A 15,021-nucleotide genomic window follows, 5' to 3' on the forward strand; every position below is an offset into this window, starting at 1 on the left:
GGCCGTGGGGGTTGTGAGGTGAAACCTTCCTGGACCCCTGAGAACAGGAGATCCTTTAAATCCACTGGCCTGAGGTGAGGGAAGGCGCTGCAGCCGTGGGCAGAGTGGGGATGGGGCGTTCATGTATCCGAGAGCTCAGTACCCAAACATGAGCCCAGATTTTCAGCGTAGCTCTGCGCCTGCTTATCTCCGCTCTTCTGAAAATCCAGTCGTTTTGTTTCAGTGTCCTGGGAGCCCAGTTTCCCTGAAAGAAAATCTGCTGATGACCTGTCGGGAAGTCCAGCTGCTGTGCTTCCCGGTGGAGCGGCTCAGGGACGGGTTTTATGTGCAGGCACCCAGGTGGCCTGGAAAAGCAAGCGTTAGGGGCTGAAGTGATGCCTTTCTAAAAAAACCCAACCCATAAAGCGGTGGCCGGTAGGTAAGACGCACTCTGTATAGCAATAAGAAACACTCGCCTGCACAGATGGTGTCCTGGGGCTGTCACGGTGGCCGTACTGGTGACGGCTGTGGGATGAGAGCGTGGCTGCTGTGGGGAGGGTCCTTGCGGAGCCCAGGACCCTGGGGCTCGACACCGGGGAATGTGGAAATCCCATTCTAGCTTCACGTGGCCTTTCCTCTAAACCGGGAAGGGGTGGCAAAGGGGGGTGCCCAACTGGGTTAATTAATTTAGTGCAATGACATAGGGGAGCCTTTTTTCTCATGATGCCTACTGCCCTTAAATGTTGAAACCGGGTCTTTGTAAGCAATGTCTGTGTATCTATGTGTATATATGAGGGACAAATTTTAAATTACTGCCTTTTTTCCCTGTTTATTTTTCTGAGTAATTCCAGATGTACTTTAGTCTCTCTACTGTCAAAACTTTTATATTGTAAATCTGATGCTGGTGGCTTTTGGTTATTTTGGTTTTTGTTTTTGTAAAAAAGAAAAAAAAAAGAAAAAAAAGAAAAAAGAAAAAGCAAAAAAAAGTCTGCATCTCTCTATGTTGTCAGTTTTAGGCTGTAAATTCCAACTACCAATAAAAGCTCAAAATTCACGTGCCGGTGGTGGATTCCTCCATCCTGCAAGACACACTCAGCCTCTGCCGTGCCACATCCCACCGTCTGCTCGCACGAGCGGGACGGCTGCACTCCCCAGCCTCGGCCCCAGCCACCCGGCGGGCAGGGCATGAGTGCGGGCAGGCAGCGAGGGCCGGCAGCCTTTCGGGGTGGTGCCGCAGGGCTCTCCAGCCCGCACACCCAGGAGGGCTGTCAGCCCTGCTGCAGGAGGGCCGAGGAGGAGGTTGGGTGGCTTCCTGCAGCCCCTGGCCCGTGCAGAGGCCGGGGTTGCTGGTGTCCAAGTTGGCCGTTGGTGGCATAGGAGGTGAAGGTGGCTTTCTGGCCTACGGCGTCTCACGGGAGGATGGGCCCGGTGACATGCTGCTGTATGGCAAACGTGGCTTTGGCCTCCAGAGCGTGAGTGGTGCTGTTGACCGGGGGAGCGGTGCGGGGCAGGTTGTTGCTGGTTCTGGATGAAACCCCCAGCGCCTGCGGGCTGTAACGGCTGCCTGGCTAATGGGGGAGGCACTGAGGTACTCCCTGCCACTTGGGATGGTGCTTTCGCTGACCCCAGTTCAGTCTTTGCCAGGCCCTGATCGGGGCACCTTGGCCCTTAGCGACTTTGCCAGATGTTTGCCTCTGTACCTGGCTGGTCCCCTTCTGTTGAACTGTGTAGCTGCACGGTGGGAAGATCTCAGTCCTGTGGCTTCTTGTGCCAAAATCCTCAAGTTTTCACCCTGAAGAAAGCTGCTGGTGGTGCAGGTAAGGCTGTGGCAGCAGTCGGCGCTGAGGTGGAGCAGGGCTGGTCCCCCTCGCTCCCCCAGCTGTGGGCATCCCCTCCGCTGGGTCTGGAGTGACCTTTCAGGACTTTGTGATGATGCTGCAGCGTGAAGCCTGTCATTTTTTAAGGGTGCCTGTCTTGGTGGCTGCAGCCAGGAGCAAGTTTGAGAGCTGCGTGAAGCCGCTGCTCCTGTATTCAAAAAAGCATTTTGGTTGGTTCTTCAAGGGGAGGTGGACACAGGCTTGGTACCAGGTGCCTCCTGCCCTGGTCCCTCACTGTGCCTAATGCTTCCCAGCACCGGCTGGTGATGGGGGCAGCCCGCACCATTGAGTTTGGGTTTCTTTCCAGCTCTCCTTTAACACCGTTTTGCATCCCCAGCTGCAGCGCAAGGCAGCTCTCTGTGTGCATCACGGCAGCAGCTCCACGCCGGTCCCAGCGCCATGTCATTGTGCTGCTGCTGCTCCCTGGGAACAGTAGTTTGCCCAGCAGGTACCTGCACGATGCAGTGGAGCCGGGTCAAGGGGCCACCCCCAATGGTGCAGCAAGGCCAGAGCCCACCAGCACAGCTGAGCAGTGGGGATACTGGGGTCACCAAGCCAGTGTCCCACGGAGAAGAGTAAAACTTGCCAGCACAAGCAGGAGCAGGTACGACACTGCTACCTCACAGCACAGGACAAAGGTCCTTGTTTGCCACAGGAAGGCAGCGACCAGTGTGGCCTCTGCTTGGGTGAGTCCCCAGTGCTGTGCCAGCCTCTCTCCATGAGGGACAGCTGAGTCCCCGAGGGACAGGAGCTGTGGTTCCCGCAGCGCTGGCCCGGTGCCCTGAGACATAGCTGGTGGCAGTGGCAGTGAGGCAAAAGGGCATGTGTCATATTAATTTTTTTATTAAATTCAGTTAGTTTTCTCTTTATATAATAACCTTTTTCCTCTAGGCACAATACAATACAAGGACTCTTGTATGTTTGACACAATGTACAGAAACTTCAATAATCTACAACTGCTCAGGTAAGTTACAAAAACCTCCATGTTACACCAGCTACCTGCCACAGCCATTATTGTACAATAAAACAAAGAGGGGAACCGGGGGGGTTAAGACTGTACAAAGATCTCTGCACTGAAATAAAACATTGTACTCCTTTAAAAACAAGACAGGTAGAAGAGCTGGCCGAGCTTGCGGGGGCAGCTGGGGGGCTGGGCCCCAGGAGACGCAGTGGATGCAGGCAGGGAGGGCAGCGGGTCCCGAGCGCCCCGGCCATGCCTCTTTGCACCTCCTGGCAAGCAACGCTCGGGTGGAGCGGGGCCAAACCTCTCCGTGTTCACACCAGTGCAGGGAATGGATGAGGTGCTGCAGGATCTGTTTCTGTACCGAGATTCCCCTTTTGCACTGACACTGTGACAGCGACAAGCAGGGAGGTGGCAGCGGGATGTGCGGTCCCCAGCGGCGCTGCGCTGCTGCAGGGCTGAGGGCTCCAGCGAGACCACTCGGCCGCCAGGCTGGGTGTGACGGTGCGGGCAGAGCACAAGCCGGGGGGGCTCAGGGTGGGGTGGCGGTAGGGAGAAGAGGGCAGTACTGTGTGGTGCCCTCTGGGCTGCTGCCCCCTCCTTCCCGCAGGAGGGCTCAGGGTTGAGGGGGTGACCTGTGCAAAGAGACCGGGTGGCACCTGCCAGCACAGCTGTGACAGCTGTGTCGCAGCCCTGGCATCGCTGCCAGTGGGGACCCTCAGCCACAGAGGCTCCTGGCTGCAGTGGAGCTGGACCCCTCATCCCAGGAGCCGGTTTGGTCCTCCCCCCATGCAAGGGGACAGAGGGGACTGCACCAGGGCACCAAGGCTGTGGCATGTGGCACCTCCCCTGGGGAACGGGAGCCCCGGTCACAGCCTCAGCCCGCAGCTGCCTGCTGGGAGCAGAGCGGCCACAGCCACGTCCCCTCCCAAGACACGGAGCCTAGTGCCTGCAAGCGCCATTCGCCAGCGTCCCCGGGCTGGCAGCGGCATGCTCGTTTGTTGGTGTCCAGGCCTGGGACAGGCGCCTCTCAAGGGCGGGGCTGCTCTGCCAGCCGGACGGCCGTCCGGCCCGCACTGGCCCAGCACGCGGGCGAGTCACCTCCACCAACACCAGCACCCTGAGCTGCACATCCCCGGTTCCAGCAAGGCGGGAGCAAAGCCCAGGACACGCTTAGGCCAGCTACTGCGCTACGGGGCAGCGGCGCCAGGTCCGGTGGGGGCAGGGCTGGCTCTCCCCCGTGGATGCCCTGGCAGACATGCAAGCCGCGGGGAGGACGGGGCAGGCAGCTCCTGCTTTCTCCAGCGGCGTGGGGTGTGGTGGAGGCGAGGTGCAGCCCCTCCACCGGCTGAGGACACCCCTGCTGCCACAGAGAGCCGGAGCGGGGCTACCCAGCACGGGGGGTGCACAGAGGACACGCAGTAACTACAGGGCTCAGACAGGCCTGGGAGGACAGAGCGGGACAGGCTCCCGCCCGCACCCCCCAGCCGGCTTCAACGCAAAGAATTCCTCCACTACACAGTCCTACCGTAGTGTAACATACTGATGCTGCCCCGCTGCCGCCTGGGGGTGCGTGGCCGCCGGCCGCCCAGCACGGCAGGCCTGTGGCAGGTGGGAAGGAAGGCCATCTCCTCCTCTCCAGTCAGTTACAGCCCCGGCTCAGCTGCGAGCATGGGTGCTGCCCGTGCTGCACGTGCTGGGGCCCGGGAGACGCTGTGCCTGGAACAGAGGCTCCCCTGAGCCGGTCTCACGCGTCCGACAAGCAACTCTGGATGCGGTCGATCCACTGCTGGGCTAGCTGCACGTCCTGGGCGCAGAAATTGTAAACTCGTTTTGTCGTCTTCAGCTGCAGGGGAGGAGAGGGGAGGTGAGCGGGGCCAGGCGGCTGCGCCCAGGGAGCCAGCAGCACCCCCCGGCGCAAACGGCCGGGCTCCACCGCGGGGCCATGGGCTGCCGGGCTCCCTGCCCCAGGGTGCAGCTCCGTGCCACACTCACATCGAAGAAGGCTTTCTCATCCACCGTCTTGGGGGCCCCCATGGAGGGGGTTCCTGGGGTGATGGACTCCACCTCGGCCAGGTCGATGACCCCTTTGCACTCTGTGTCCATCCGGCTGTCATAGTACCGCAGCTGCAGGGAGAGGTCCCGGCCCTGTCAGCACACCCAGGGGGAGGGAGCGATGGCAGGACAGACCCTGGGGCTCACCCGCCCCTCAGTACCTGATGTTTGGTTTTATCCAGCACGAACCAGCGAGGCTTCCACGGTTTCATGAAGGCTCCTTTCTTGTACAGCGACCCCTCGTAGGACCTGCAGGGGCCAGGCAGCACGTTAGGGCAGAAAGGAGAGAGGGGCCAAAGGGCAGTTCGGTCTGTGGCACCCCAGCATCAGTGGGGACAAGAGGCGCTTTGGGTCTGCACTCTGCAGAACCCACACACCCTCCCCCCTCCCAGCACCGCGGGCAGCCCCTGGCACCCCAACCCCCCCTCCTGCCTGTTCTCGCTCTCTGACATCTGGAACTGGCTGTAGAGCGTGCTGGTGCTCTTGCGGCCACCCTGCTTCCCGCTGGAGGGGGTGGAGGTGCTGCTGGTGTCGCTGTCGAGGCTGAGGTTGAGGGTAGAGCCCACGCCGCTCTCCTGCAGGTACACGCCAAGCGAGCGCCGGTGGTGGGAGAGGCCGGAGGACATCAGCAGAGAGCTGGGGGTCTGTGGGGAGCAGACAGCACAGCATGAGGAGGGGGATGGCCCTCAGGCACACCCAGCCTGGGGGCCGAGCACCAGCAGCCCCCCTCAGCCCCAGGCTGCAGGAGCAAACACCTGCTTTGCTCAGGGCACCCTTGGGCAAAGCCGACGCCTGCCCTCCAGCCCTCCCCGGGAGGTCACACAGCCCCCACCTACCCGGCTGCCCTCCTGCCGTGCCTCGGTGCGCTGGGAAGCTTTGACCTTGTCCCACGTGTCCTTCCAGCGCTCTGGGACCTGCCCCAGCTCCATCTCCAGGTTGTGCAGCTCCTGCGTGGGGATTCAGGCATCAGCCCAGGAGGGGCTAAGACTCCTGGGACCACTGTCCCAGGGGCTCAACTGACTCCAACCCTGCCACAGCCCTGTCCCACTGTGTGCATGGGGCAGCGCCATACCTGTGGGGACACCATGGCAAGTCCAGGCCCAGTAGCAACGCATAGAAGATGCTGCCGCCAGCCACGCTCTTACCTCCAGCAGTTTGGAGATGGCATCAGGCTCCACGCGGCTGCGGTTGTCATAGCATGGCCAGATGATCTTGCGCTTTGTCTGGGGGGCACTGGTGTCCTGCCGATCCGCCTCCTCTACGTGCTCCGGCTGCCCCTGCGTCAGCTCCCAGTCATAGGAAGGGCCCTCAGAAAGTGTCTCCTCCGTATAGTAGTCCCATACCTTCAGGTTGGAAATGTTGCTGTACGGCCTCAGCACCTGCGGGAGAAGTAGGGTTATGCTCGGGGAGGGCAGCGAGACACAGCCCTGGCCACGCTGCAGGGACAATCTGCCCAGAAAGGTGATCAGCCCCTTCACAATGAGCTCTTCCCAAGGGCGATGCTTTCTGACCGGTAACAACAGGCAGCTGACGCTGGAAGGAAAAGGCAATGCTGGGCCAGAGAAAGGCAGAGCTGCTCCCAGCTTTGGGCCAGGACTGGGCTCAGACCAAATGACAGCCCTGAGCTGCTCTGCTGCAGCCTGGCCACATCAGCAGAGCGCAGCGCCCCACCTCCTCCCCCACCCGGCCCCAGAAGCTCCTGAGGATGGATGTTCCCAGCCTGTGGCGGTGAAGAGCAAAAAATGAGACCCTGACAGCTCCAGCTGGGGACCTGCGCTCTGCAGCGTCACCTGCGTCACCCCAGCTCCTCTGCAGGGACACAGTTCTAGCGCCTGACTCGTCCCATATGCCCCCCGCAGTGGCAGACACCCTCCCCAGGGCTCCGGCATGGCAGCCAGGCAGGAGAGCCCACCCGGGTGGGCGAATGCCATGGTCCAGCCAACAAGGGGATGCTTGCTCGGCTTCGTGCAAGCAAGGAGACCCTGGAGTGGCCCCGGCAAGCCCTGTCCAAGCCCTCTGGCACACGGGGGCTCAGCTGGGCTGGGCGGACACAGGGCAGGAGCGCAGCTCTCACCTCCCCATCCTCAGGGGCATACATGTAGTTGAAGAAGATGGGGGCTTTCTTGTTCAGCCGGTCAATGTAATCCCAGATGGACTTGTAGACCTGCTGGCTCTTCCGCTCACCCTTCTCCTCGTACAAGAGGCCTGTGGAGAAGAGGGTGAGGAAGGGACATTATTTGGGGCAAGGCGTGGGGCTGCCACCCACTTGCAGGCCCTGTGCACTGTCCTCACCCAGCTCGATGCGCTCGTAGTCAGAGTCCAGCAGGAATGTCCGGAAACGGTTGGAAATGTAGTGGTAGCTGAGGAACTTCAGGTAGTACTGGCTGAACTCAAACTCCATAGGGAACTGCAGGTGGATCTGCAAGGAGCAGCACGGGTGAGACCTCCCAGGACCCACAAAGTGCAGGCTGACTCCAGACCCGTTCCCCGCACACGAGGAGCCAGCCCTGGTGCTGGGGGAGAGCCAGCTGGTGCAGAGCTGGCGCACTTGGAGCTCACCTGATGTACGCAGTCCAGGAACTGCAGGAAGATGGGGGCAAAACCGCTGCTCTGACTGGCCAGGGTCTGGGCTCCGCGATGGCTGAAGCGGTGCCCAAAGGACAGCCACTCCTTCTCCACAAGCAGGCGGAAGCCCTCCAGTGTCCGGTAGTAGGGGTCCGACAGCAACTGCACTAAGGAGACCACCTGCAGGGACAGCGGGGCTCGAGATGCTCGTGGGGAGACGGCCACGGGTAGCTGTCACACTGGGCAGCTGTCGGGCTCCTACCTGCGTGGTGATGTCCCAGCCATCCTCCAGGCTGACCAACACAGAGGAGCCCGTGTCCAGCAGCTCGACCACCAATACCGAAATCTGCAGGATCTTATGGATCTGCCAAGGCAAGGGCCAAGAGTTACTACAGTGCAGCAAACTCCTTTGCTGGACGTCGTGCAAAGCCACCCTTTCTCGTGGAAGCGGATGAGCCGAACGAAGCAGAGCACAGAGGTTATGCAGGGCCACAACACAAGGCCTCCGTGTTCAGGCCCTGTGCAGCACCCTTCGTCAGCAACAGCAAGGCCAGCGGGGCACCACCGCCGCACCCCAAGCGGAGCTGTGGGTCCCTCGCTCCCTCCAGCAGCCAGAGGGTCCAGCCCCACAGCAGCTCCACAGTGGGACCAGTCCCACAGAGCAGCAGCTCCCTGGGTCACCCTGGCTACTGCTGGCACGGCCTACACCAACCCCTTCACAGTGTTCCGCCGTCATGCAGATCCTGCCCCGCTTCCCCAGCCGGCAGCTGCCGCAGACACCCGCAGCTCTCGTGTCCAGCGCCGCAGAGCGGTACTCTGGACTATTCTATCCTCATTTCTTGCACCAACCTTGTTCCCTTAGCGTCTCCCACTTCATGCCACAGTGATGCTCTGGAGAGGGCACCTGGACCCCCATTCTCACTTTGCCAAGAGCAACAGTCAACAGCAAAGACTCCTACGGACGAGGGCCCCTCCAGGCTTTGGGTGACAACTGACCTGGGACAGCCACTCGGACTCCTCCAGGGACCGCAGGTAGGCGACACTGGGGTCAGTGGAGGGGCAGCCAGGCACGCAGGCCTTCATCAGCTTCTTGAAGCTGGCCTTCACCTGCCGCACGTCGAACACCTCGATGGGAACCACCTCCCAGTGCTGCAGCGGGTCCGGTTTCACCCCCTGAGGGAGGAGAGGATCAGCATCACCCCGAGACACCCCCTGAGCAGACCCACCACCACCCATCCTTCCCAAGGATGCTGCTGCCAGGTGTCAGGGTTACCTTCAGCTGTGACTTGTCCCCGATGATGTAGAGTGAGGCCCGGTGCTGCCGCAGGAAGCTGGCCTCCGAGGGGGTGCCGTTGTGCTGGGCACCCAGCAGGTCTTTCCCGGCCAGGCGTGACCCGATCTCCATGTTCAGGGCATAGCTGCTTATGCGCCCGCCGGCTCGGATGCTGCCCCACTTGCCTGCAAGACAGCCAGCAGTTAGGCTGGGGGCCCCTGGCTGGCTCGGGGGCTGTGCTGGCATCTGCGTCCCCCCAGCCGGGCTGGCCCAGGGGCCAGCAGCTCGCCACGAAAGCAGGAGCCGAGCTGCTGTCACCCCAGCACCCTGGGAACACATGCCGGGAAGGTGCTGGGAACCAGGTTTGCTTTTGCTCCTTCTCCTTGCTGGGTGCTGTAGGATCTCCTGCCTGGTGGATGGAGAGACCAACACCAGCAGCTCCACGCCCCATCACCTGCGCAGCCCACAGTGCACTCCTGCGCCCACACCACCAGGACCTGCCCCTTCCCCACCAGCCAGACCCCGTTCCTGGCCACCACCACCCAAGCACCAGCAGATGCGCAAGGAGCCTAAAGCAAACCTGAGAGGACACTGCGGGATCAGCTGGGGACTGGCCCGGTACTTACCGCCGGCACCGCGGGCCGGACCAAGCCGGCGACATGCTCAGTGGAGGCGTTAGCGGGCTGCGGTGGGGGGTTACTGGGGCATTAGTCATGTGAAGGGTTGGAGTGTGTGTGGGGGGGGGTCAGTCGGTGAGGTTAGCACCCGGGTGGCGGTTAGGCGGCTGGCGGTACCGTACCTCGGGGCGTCTCGCGGCCCTTCGCTGACACGCACTTGGGGGTGGAGAGAGTGATGACCCTAGCTCTGTGACCGAGCCCTGAGAGCACAGGACGAAAGCAACCTCAGCGAGGGCAGGGGGGCGAGGCGGACCCACGCTCTCGCTGGGCAGATGCGGGCCGGGCGGGAAGAGGCGCCCGGGGACCCAGATGAAGCAACTGGAGCAATGAGTGGGATGGATGAATGAGATGGCTCTGGGGTGCTGCAGCGGGTCCCTCCCTCCCTCCCTGCAGCTGCCCCACGGCAGCGAGCTCAGGGGGAGCAAAGGGGAAGCATCTACTCTACAGCAGCTGCCCCGAGCCGGGGGCCTTTGCCAGGCCCCCACGAGGCAGAATTCACTCGCATGTCCTCACCTCCGCGGCTAATAGTACCAGGCCCATCGTCCTTCCCTCCCATCACCTGCTTCATGAGCGATCCCAGCTTAGGCTGTCTCTTGTCGGAGAAATCTGTAGCACCAACAAAATGTCAGCTCTCGGCCTCTGTGCTGCTCCAGAGGGGCCCTCCCTCCTTGCCTCCCCACAACTGCTCGGGAGGGAGGGGAAGGGGCCAAAGAGAGAAAGCAGCAGCAAGCAGGAGCACCCGGGGCCAGGACCAGGAGGCCAGCGTGCGGGAAACACCTTCCAGCTGGAGCCACAGCAAAAAGGCACCAGGCGCAGCAGTGTGAGCAGGGGCCTGTCCCTCCTGCAACTCTGCCCCAGGCGCTTTGCACTGCGGAGGGATCACCCAGTCACTGCCACAGTCCGGCAGCCCCCTCGCCAGGTCTCTCCCCTGCCACCCCCAATGCCGCTCTGACCCTCTCTCCTTCAGCCGTGGCTCCGGGCACGTCCCCCCACGCCAGGGAAGAGGCCTCAGAGGGGCTTTCAGCAAGCTGCCTCCTCCCCAGGCTGCAGGGAGCCCTCGGCTGTTCCCCCCCAGTCCCCCTGGCCCTCAGTCAGCTCTGCAGCAGCGATGGGGTGGAATGGCTGAGACACAGGATGAATGACACCCGAGCACGGCAGGGCAGCACGGGCAGCTTTGCCCCGGCAGGAAACGACAGGCTGCTCAGAAGGCAAGGGAGGCAGCGACTTACCAAGGCTTCCCGTGGCAGACCCCGAGCACTGCTGCTCGCTGCGCTGGGCTGCAAAGGGTGCCGAGGTCGCAGCTAGCAGGATCTGTCCCCACCCTGTCCTCAGCGAGCACCTGGATCCGAGCACAGTCTGGGGCTCCCAGTGCTCACAGGTCCAGGGCTACCGGATTTCCCAAAACCCATTCCCACCACCAGCCACGGAGGCCCAGCTGGAGCTGGGAGCTCTGGAGAGCACGCTGGAAAGGCTCTGCTGCCTCCTCCGATGGGAGTCTGGAGACAGCAGCTCACCTGGCTGCCCAGGCTCGGGGACGGACGGCACGACCCATGGCGGGGGCCCTGCGCACACCAGCAGGAGCCCTCCTGCATCCCTGCTGCTCTGCAGCGGTGGCCGCGCTCCTCACCTGAGCTGTTCATGTGCGCAGAGGTGAAGCCGCTGAGTGTGTTGCGCCCGCTGGCGTCGGCGTAGTGCGGCATGGAGTTGATCACAGCCTGCAGGTACTTCTCCTGCTCCAAACTGGTGGAGTCCGTCTGCGAGGGGCCTGGGAGGAGAGCCACGAGCGTCACCACTCTGCCACCGGCACGGGACCCGAGGAGGGGTCTGCAGCCCACTCCCGGCACGGGCGCTGCCCAGGGGCAGAGGGGACGAGCACCTGCAGTGGGGGCGTTCTGGGACTTGAAGAGGCCCACCACACCCTTGCCGTGCAGCCCCCCCGAGCGCAGCAGCACGGCCTTGGTGCGGGAGTTTCGCCAGCACACAACAGGGAAGCGGTTCTGGCGGTAGCAGCGGGAGATCCGCTGGATCGTGTTGTCCTGGATGCTCTGCGGCACGATGAGCAGCCCGGGGTAGCTGCAGGAGACAGCGGAGGCTCTGCAGAGCCCGGGGGGGAACGGTGCAAGCCCTGCCCCCAGCTCCCACAAGCCAGGAAAGACCCTCGCTGTCCTCTCCTGACCCTGCGGACCCCCCTCCTCGGCCACGGCCCCACTGAGGCTCACCTCCGGCAAATGGCATACATGCGGTTCACAGTGGAGATGCGGAAGGGCTCGTTCTTGGAGCGGGTAAGGCTGCTGCTGAGCGTGCCCAGCCCCATCCGCTGGTAGTCGCGGCAGCAGGCTCGCTCTACCAGGTGGTTGATGGTCATCTTATCTGAAGGTTTAATGGTGGTAGTGGGGGTCAAAGTGCTTCGGTCCATCTCTTCAGACACTGTGGAGACAGAAGGGGAGCCTGGGTCTGCCCTCGGCAACAGGCACGGTGTCCCACATGCAGCTGGAGGATGGGCTGGAGGCATCTCCCAGCCAAGCAGACAGCAGAGGGCAGGAGCTCCCTCCCACCACCTTCATCCAAAACAGGAGAGCTCAGCTGCCCTGTCCAAAGGGCTGGGCACCAAAGCTTAGAATCAGAATGGTTTGGGTTGGAAGGGATCTTAAAGACCATCTAGTTCCACCCCCCTGCCATGGGCAGGGACACCTTCCACTAGACCAGGTTGCTCCAAGCCCCATCCAACCTGGCCTTGAACACTTCCAGGGATGGGGCAGCCACAGCTGCTCTGGGCAGCCTGTGCCAGCGCCTCACCACCCTCACAGTAAAGTTTCTTCCTTATATCTAACCTAAGCCTGCCTCCTTTCAGCTTAAAACCATTCCCCATTGTCCTGTTGCTACAGGCCCTACTAAAAAGTCTGTCTCCCCCTTGCAGCAAGCATCTTTACTTGTCAGTTACAAAACTTGTAACTTTTTTACAGGTTAAAAGCGCAGTGTCAGCTGCCTGGGTACTGACTGTCAGAGCAGATTTCTTTGGTGCTTTCACATCGCATGATACCACCGAGAGATGAGGAACAGCCCAGCACCAATCGGCCCAGAGCTCTTCCACCACACTGGTCTCATCTCCTCCCTCAAAGGAGAGCAACCTCCTGGGAGAAGAGGGCAACACAGGTGAGACCTCGGCTCCAGCAAGGCTTTCAGCCTGGAACACTTCCATCCAGGCAAAATCACTGTCAGGTGGACACAACCCTTGGTGGCTGCCCTCCACACACAGCTTTCCTAATGCTCCTAACGCATTTCCTAATGCCAGAACTAGAGAACAATGATGGATCTGAAAGATCTCTCTCTTCTGGGCCTGAACACAGCTGGTGTTTTTTGCTAATAACTTCGATGATGGACACACCAAAGGCTTGTGTAATGGTTGTGACAGAACTCGAGCTGAAAAGCACTGCAAACAAACTGGGGAGTGAACAAAGGGAAGTGAACAGAAGGAAAGATTGAAAATCGGCCACGTCAGTCGGCCAGACCCGCCTCACACGTGGCAGGGGGGACTGGTCCCCACAGACACCACTTCCCACTGAAACCCTAAATCCCATCCACCACATCTTCTCTGACAGGCCTTCCCACCTGGAAAGGTTGTAGTCTTCAACGCAGAGGACTCCTGTCTCTTCCAGTTCTTTGTTACTCTCAAACCAGTCAACCTCTTCTCACATGTAACCTAACCTGCCTTGCTGCAGCTGAAATCTGCGACTTCATCAGAGGAGCTGAGGCCACAGACCAAAGGACTTGCTCCTTTCTGCAGGGCTTGCTAGATATTGGAAATATGTCGAGTTGCCAACTGGCCACCACCAGCACACGAGAGCTGGCAGACTGTCGAGAACTGGGAGAGACAACCCCAGTGGTGATCCTCTGCACCAGGGAAGCTCCCACGCCTGCTCCTCTGCAGAGCGATGGCCGAGACCTCTCCTAGCTGGAAGATGCTCCTGCTTCAGCAAGTGCCCCGCTCCCCACAGCCTCCCTTCCCTGCTCAGGGTGCTCCCAACCTGAGATCTCATCCTCGTTGTCCTCTGGGAAGTGCTGGCTGCTCCGCTGCTCCCACATGGGCGGCGTGTATTTCTTCCGTGTCACGTACTGGCGGCCAATTGTTTTCTTGGCATTTTTCACCAGGTTTTTGGAGAGCGTCCTGGAACCAGAGAAGAAGTTGAGGCCAGGTGACACCACCTCCCCCGCGTGCGTGACCACAGCCCAGCACGGCCAGAAGAGCAGCCCCTGAAGGGTTAGAGACACCAACACTCAGTCACACCGAGAGCAAAGCAGAGACAGAGGCATCCCTCACCACTGGCTAGAGGCATGGGGTCAAAATCACTGTCACCACAGGAGGGGAGATGTCACCTGCTAGCTCCCTGGTAGGGAGAAGCTGGCTTCTCAGCTGTAGGAGGCCACCAAGCCAGAGGCAGAGCCTACAAGAGCCTACAGTGCTTGCCTTCTCCTGGCTGGATGGCGCAGCCAGGCTGAGCAGGTGCCCCAGCCTCCCGACCCGACAGGAGGCCAGCCTTGTCCCGAGCTCTAATGCCATCACCTCCACATGGGAGCTCCCATCAGCAGTGACCGGGCCTTGTCCCGAGCTCTAATGCCATCACCTCCACATCGGAGCTCCCATCAGCAGCGGCCTGGCTCAAGTCACAGCAGGGGACAGGGGATCCACCCTGGGGATGCTGCCAGCCCGCCCTGACACAGGGCTGCTCCTCACCAGGCAGAGGGGAGGCAACTTGTGGAAGGTGACCTGCTCAATGCCACATAAGGGACAGGGAGAGCGCGCAGCTGGGCTCAGCCACTCCCGAGGGCAGCCTGGGGAAAGCAGGGAAGGGACACCTTCCAAAACCCACAGGTGATTAGGCTGCATGGGTACAACAGGCTTTGCAGACAGAGCTCCAGCAGGCAGGAATTCCTGAAGGCAGGAATGGCCTGCCCGCACACAGGACCTCGCGCTCACCACTGTCTCGGTGAGCCCCTGGGCTCGAAGGGGAACAAACGCAGGACATGTGGGACATACATTAGCCAGGGAAGGGGCCACATCCAACCCAGGATAACAGCTACACTGATGCAAAGATCTCTAGAAATTCACCTTATCAAGACGGGCCAGAGTGAGAGTAGCAGGTCCCTTGTTTTGCTTCACAAAGCAGATGGTGAGGAAATCCAACTGCTCCCTACATTTACCAAGGGAGGGGAAGCCTCAGGACCAAGGGAGAATGCCGTCCTGAGAAAAAACGCTCAGGTATGGAGGCTAGGAATGGGAGGGCTTTCTAACCGGAGGAACAAGATTTGCAGATAGTGTGGGGCACTGGAAGCAGACTCGGAGGGGGGTGACAAAGCACACCTTGAAGTTCAGACAGGCTTCTGAGACTGTGCCCAGGCCCAGAGCTGGACCCGGCAGCTCTAGAGGTCTCTGGAGGTTAGCAGTACAGGCACAGCTCCCTCAGCATGTCCTGGGATCCACCAGTGCGCCACAGAGCACTAGGATGACTGACCAACCAACCGCCTCTGGAGGCCACGGTGCTGCGACGGTGACAGTGCACACCCCAAACCTGAACGTCAGACCGGCAGCTTGGAAAAGGGCATTCCCCGAGTGACAAGCCCACAGCCCAGGTCGCA

General features: G+C 61.1%; 1 protein-coding gene across 12 annotated transcripts in view; it reads right to left on the reverse strand.

Moving 5' to 3' along the window:
* Nucleotides 1-2,683: 2,683 nt before the first annotated feature.
* SBF1 (SET binding factor 1) overlaps nucleotides 2,684-15,021 on the reverse strand; it is an 87,780-nt gene continuing 75,442 nt past the window's right edge. For 5 of the 12 annotated variants that reach the window (XM_055711548.1, XM_055711551.1, XM_055711547.1 and 2 more), the window contains 18 exons: nucleotides 13,413-13,552; nucleotides 11,607-11,814; nucleotides 11,264-11,460; nucleotides 11,015-11,152; nucleotides 9,901-9,993; nucleotides 9,510-9,587; nucleotides 8,711-8,895; nucleotides 8,434-8,610; nucleotides 7,700-7,801; nucleotides 7,432-7,617; nucleotides 7,165-7,291; nucleotides 6,947-7,077; nucleotides 6,018-6,251; nucleotides 5,709-5,819; nucleotides 5,305-5,516; nucleotides 5,034-5,121; nucleotides 4,813-4,944; nucleotides 2,684-4,663 (listed from right to left, as the gene is read on the reverse strand). In XM_055711548.1, the coding sequence (XP_055567523.1) occupies nucleotides 4,565-4,663; nucleotides 4,813-4,944; nucleotides 5,034-5,121; nucleotides 5,305-5,516; nucleotides 5,709-5,819; nucleotides 6,018-6,251; nucleotides 6,947-7,077; nucleotides 7,165-7,291; nucleotides 7,432-7,617; nucleotides 7,700-7,801; nucleotides 8,434-8,610; nucleotides 8,711-8,895; nucleotides 9,510-9,587; nucleotides 9,901-9,993; nucleotides 11,015-11,152; nucleotides 11,264-11,460; nucleotides 11,607-11,814; nucleotides 13,413-13,552 (2,638 nt within the window). In that variant the 3' untranslated portion in view covers nucleotides 2,684-4,564. The remainder of the gene's footprint in view (nucleotides 4,664-4,812; nucleotides 4,945-5,033; nucleotides 5,122-5,304; nucleotides 5,517-5,708; nucleotides 5,820-6,017; nucleotides 6,252-6,946; nucleotides 7,078-7,164; nucleotides 7,292-7,431; nucleotides 7,618-7,699; nucleotides 7,802-8,433; nucleotides 8,611-8,710; nucleotides 8,896-9,509; nucleotides 9,588-9,900; nucleotides 9,994-11,014; nucleotides 11,153-11,263; nucleotides 11,461-11,606; nucleotides 11,815-13,412; nucleotides 13,553-15,021) is intronic. The other 7 variants (XM_055711554.1, XM_055711552.1, XM_055711556.1 and 4 more) reach the window with 3 other exon arrangements.

Source organism: Falco cherrug, chromosome 5, assembly GCF_023634085.1.
Source record: "Falco cherrug isolate bFalChe1 chromosome 5, bFalChe1.pri, whole genome shotgun sequence".
Taxonomy (NCBI): Eukaryota; Metazoa; Chordata; class Aves; order Falconiformes; family Falconidae; genus Falco; species Falco cherrug.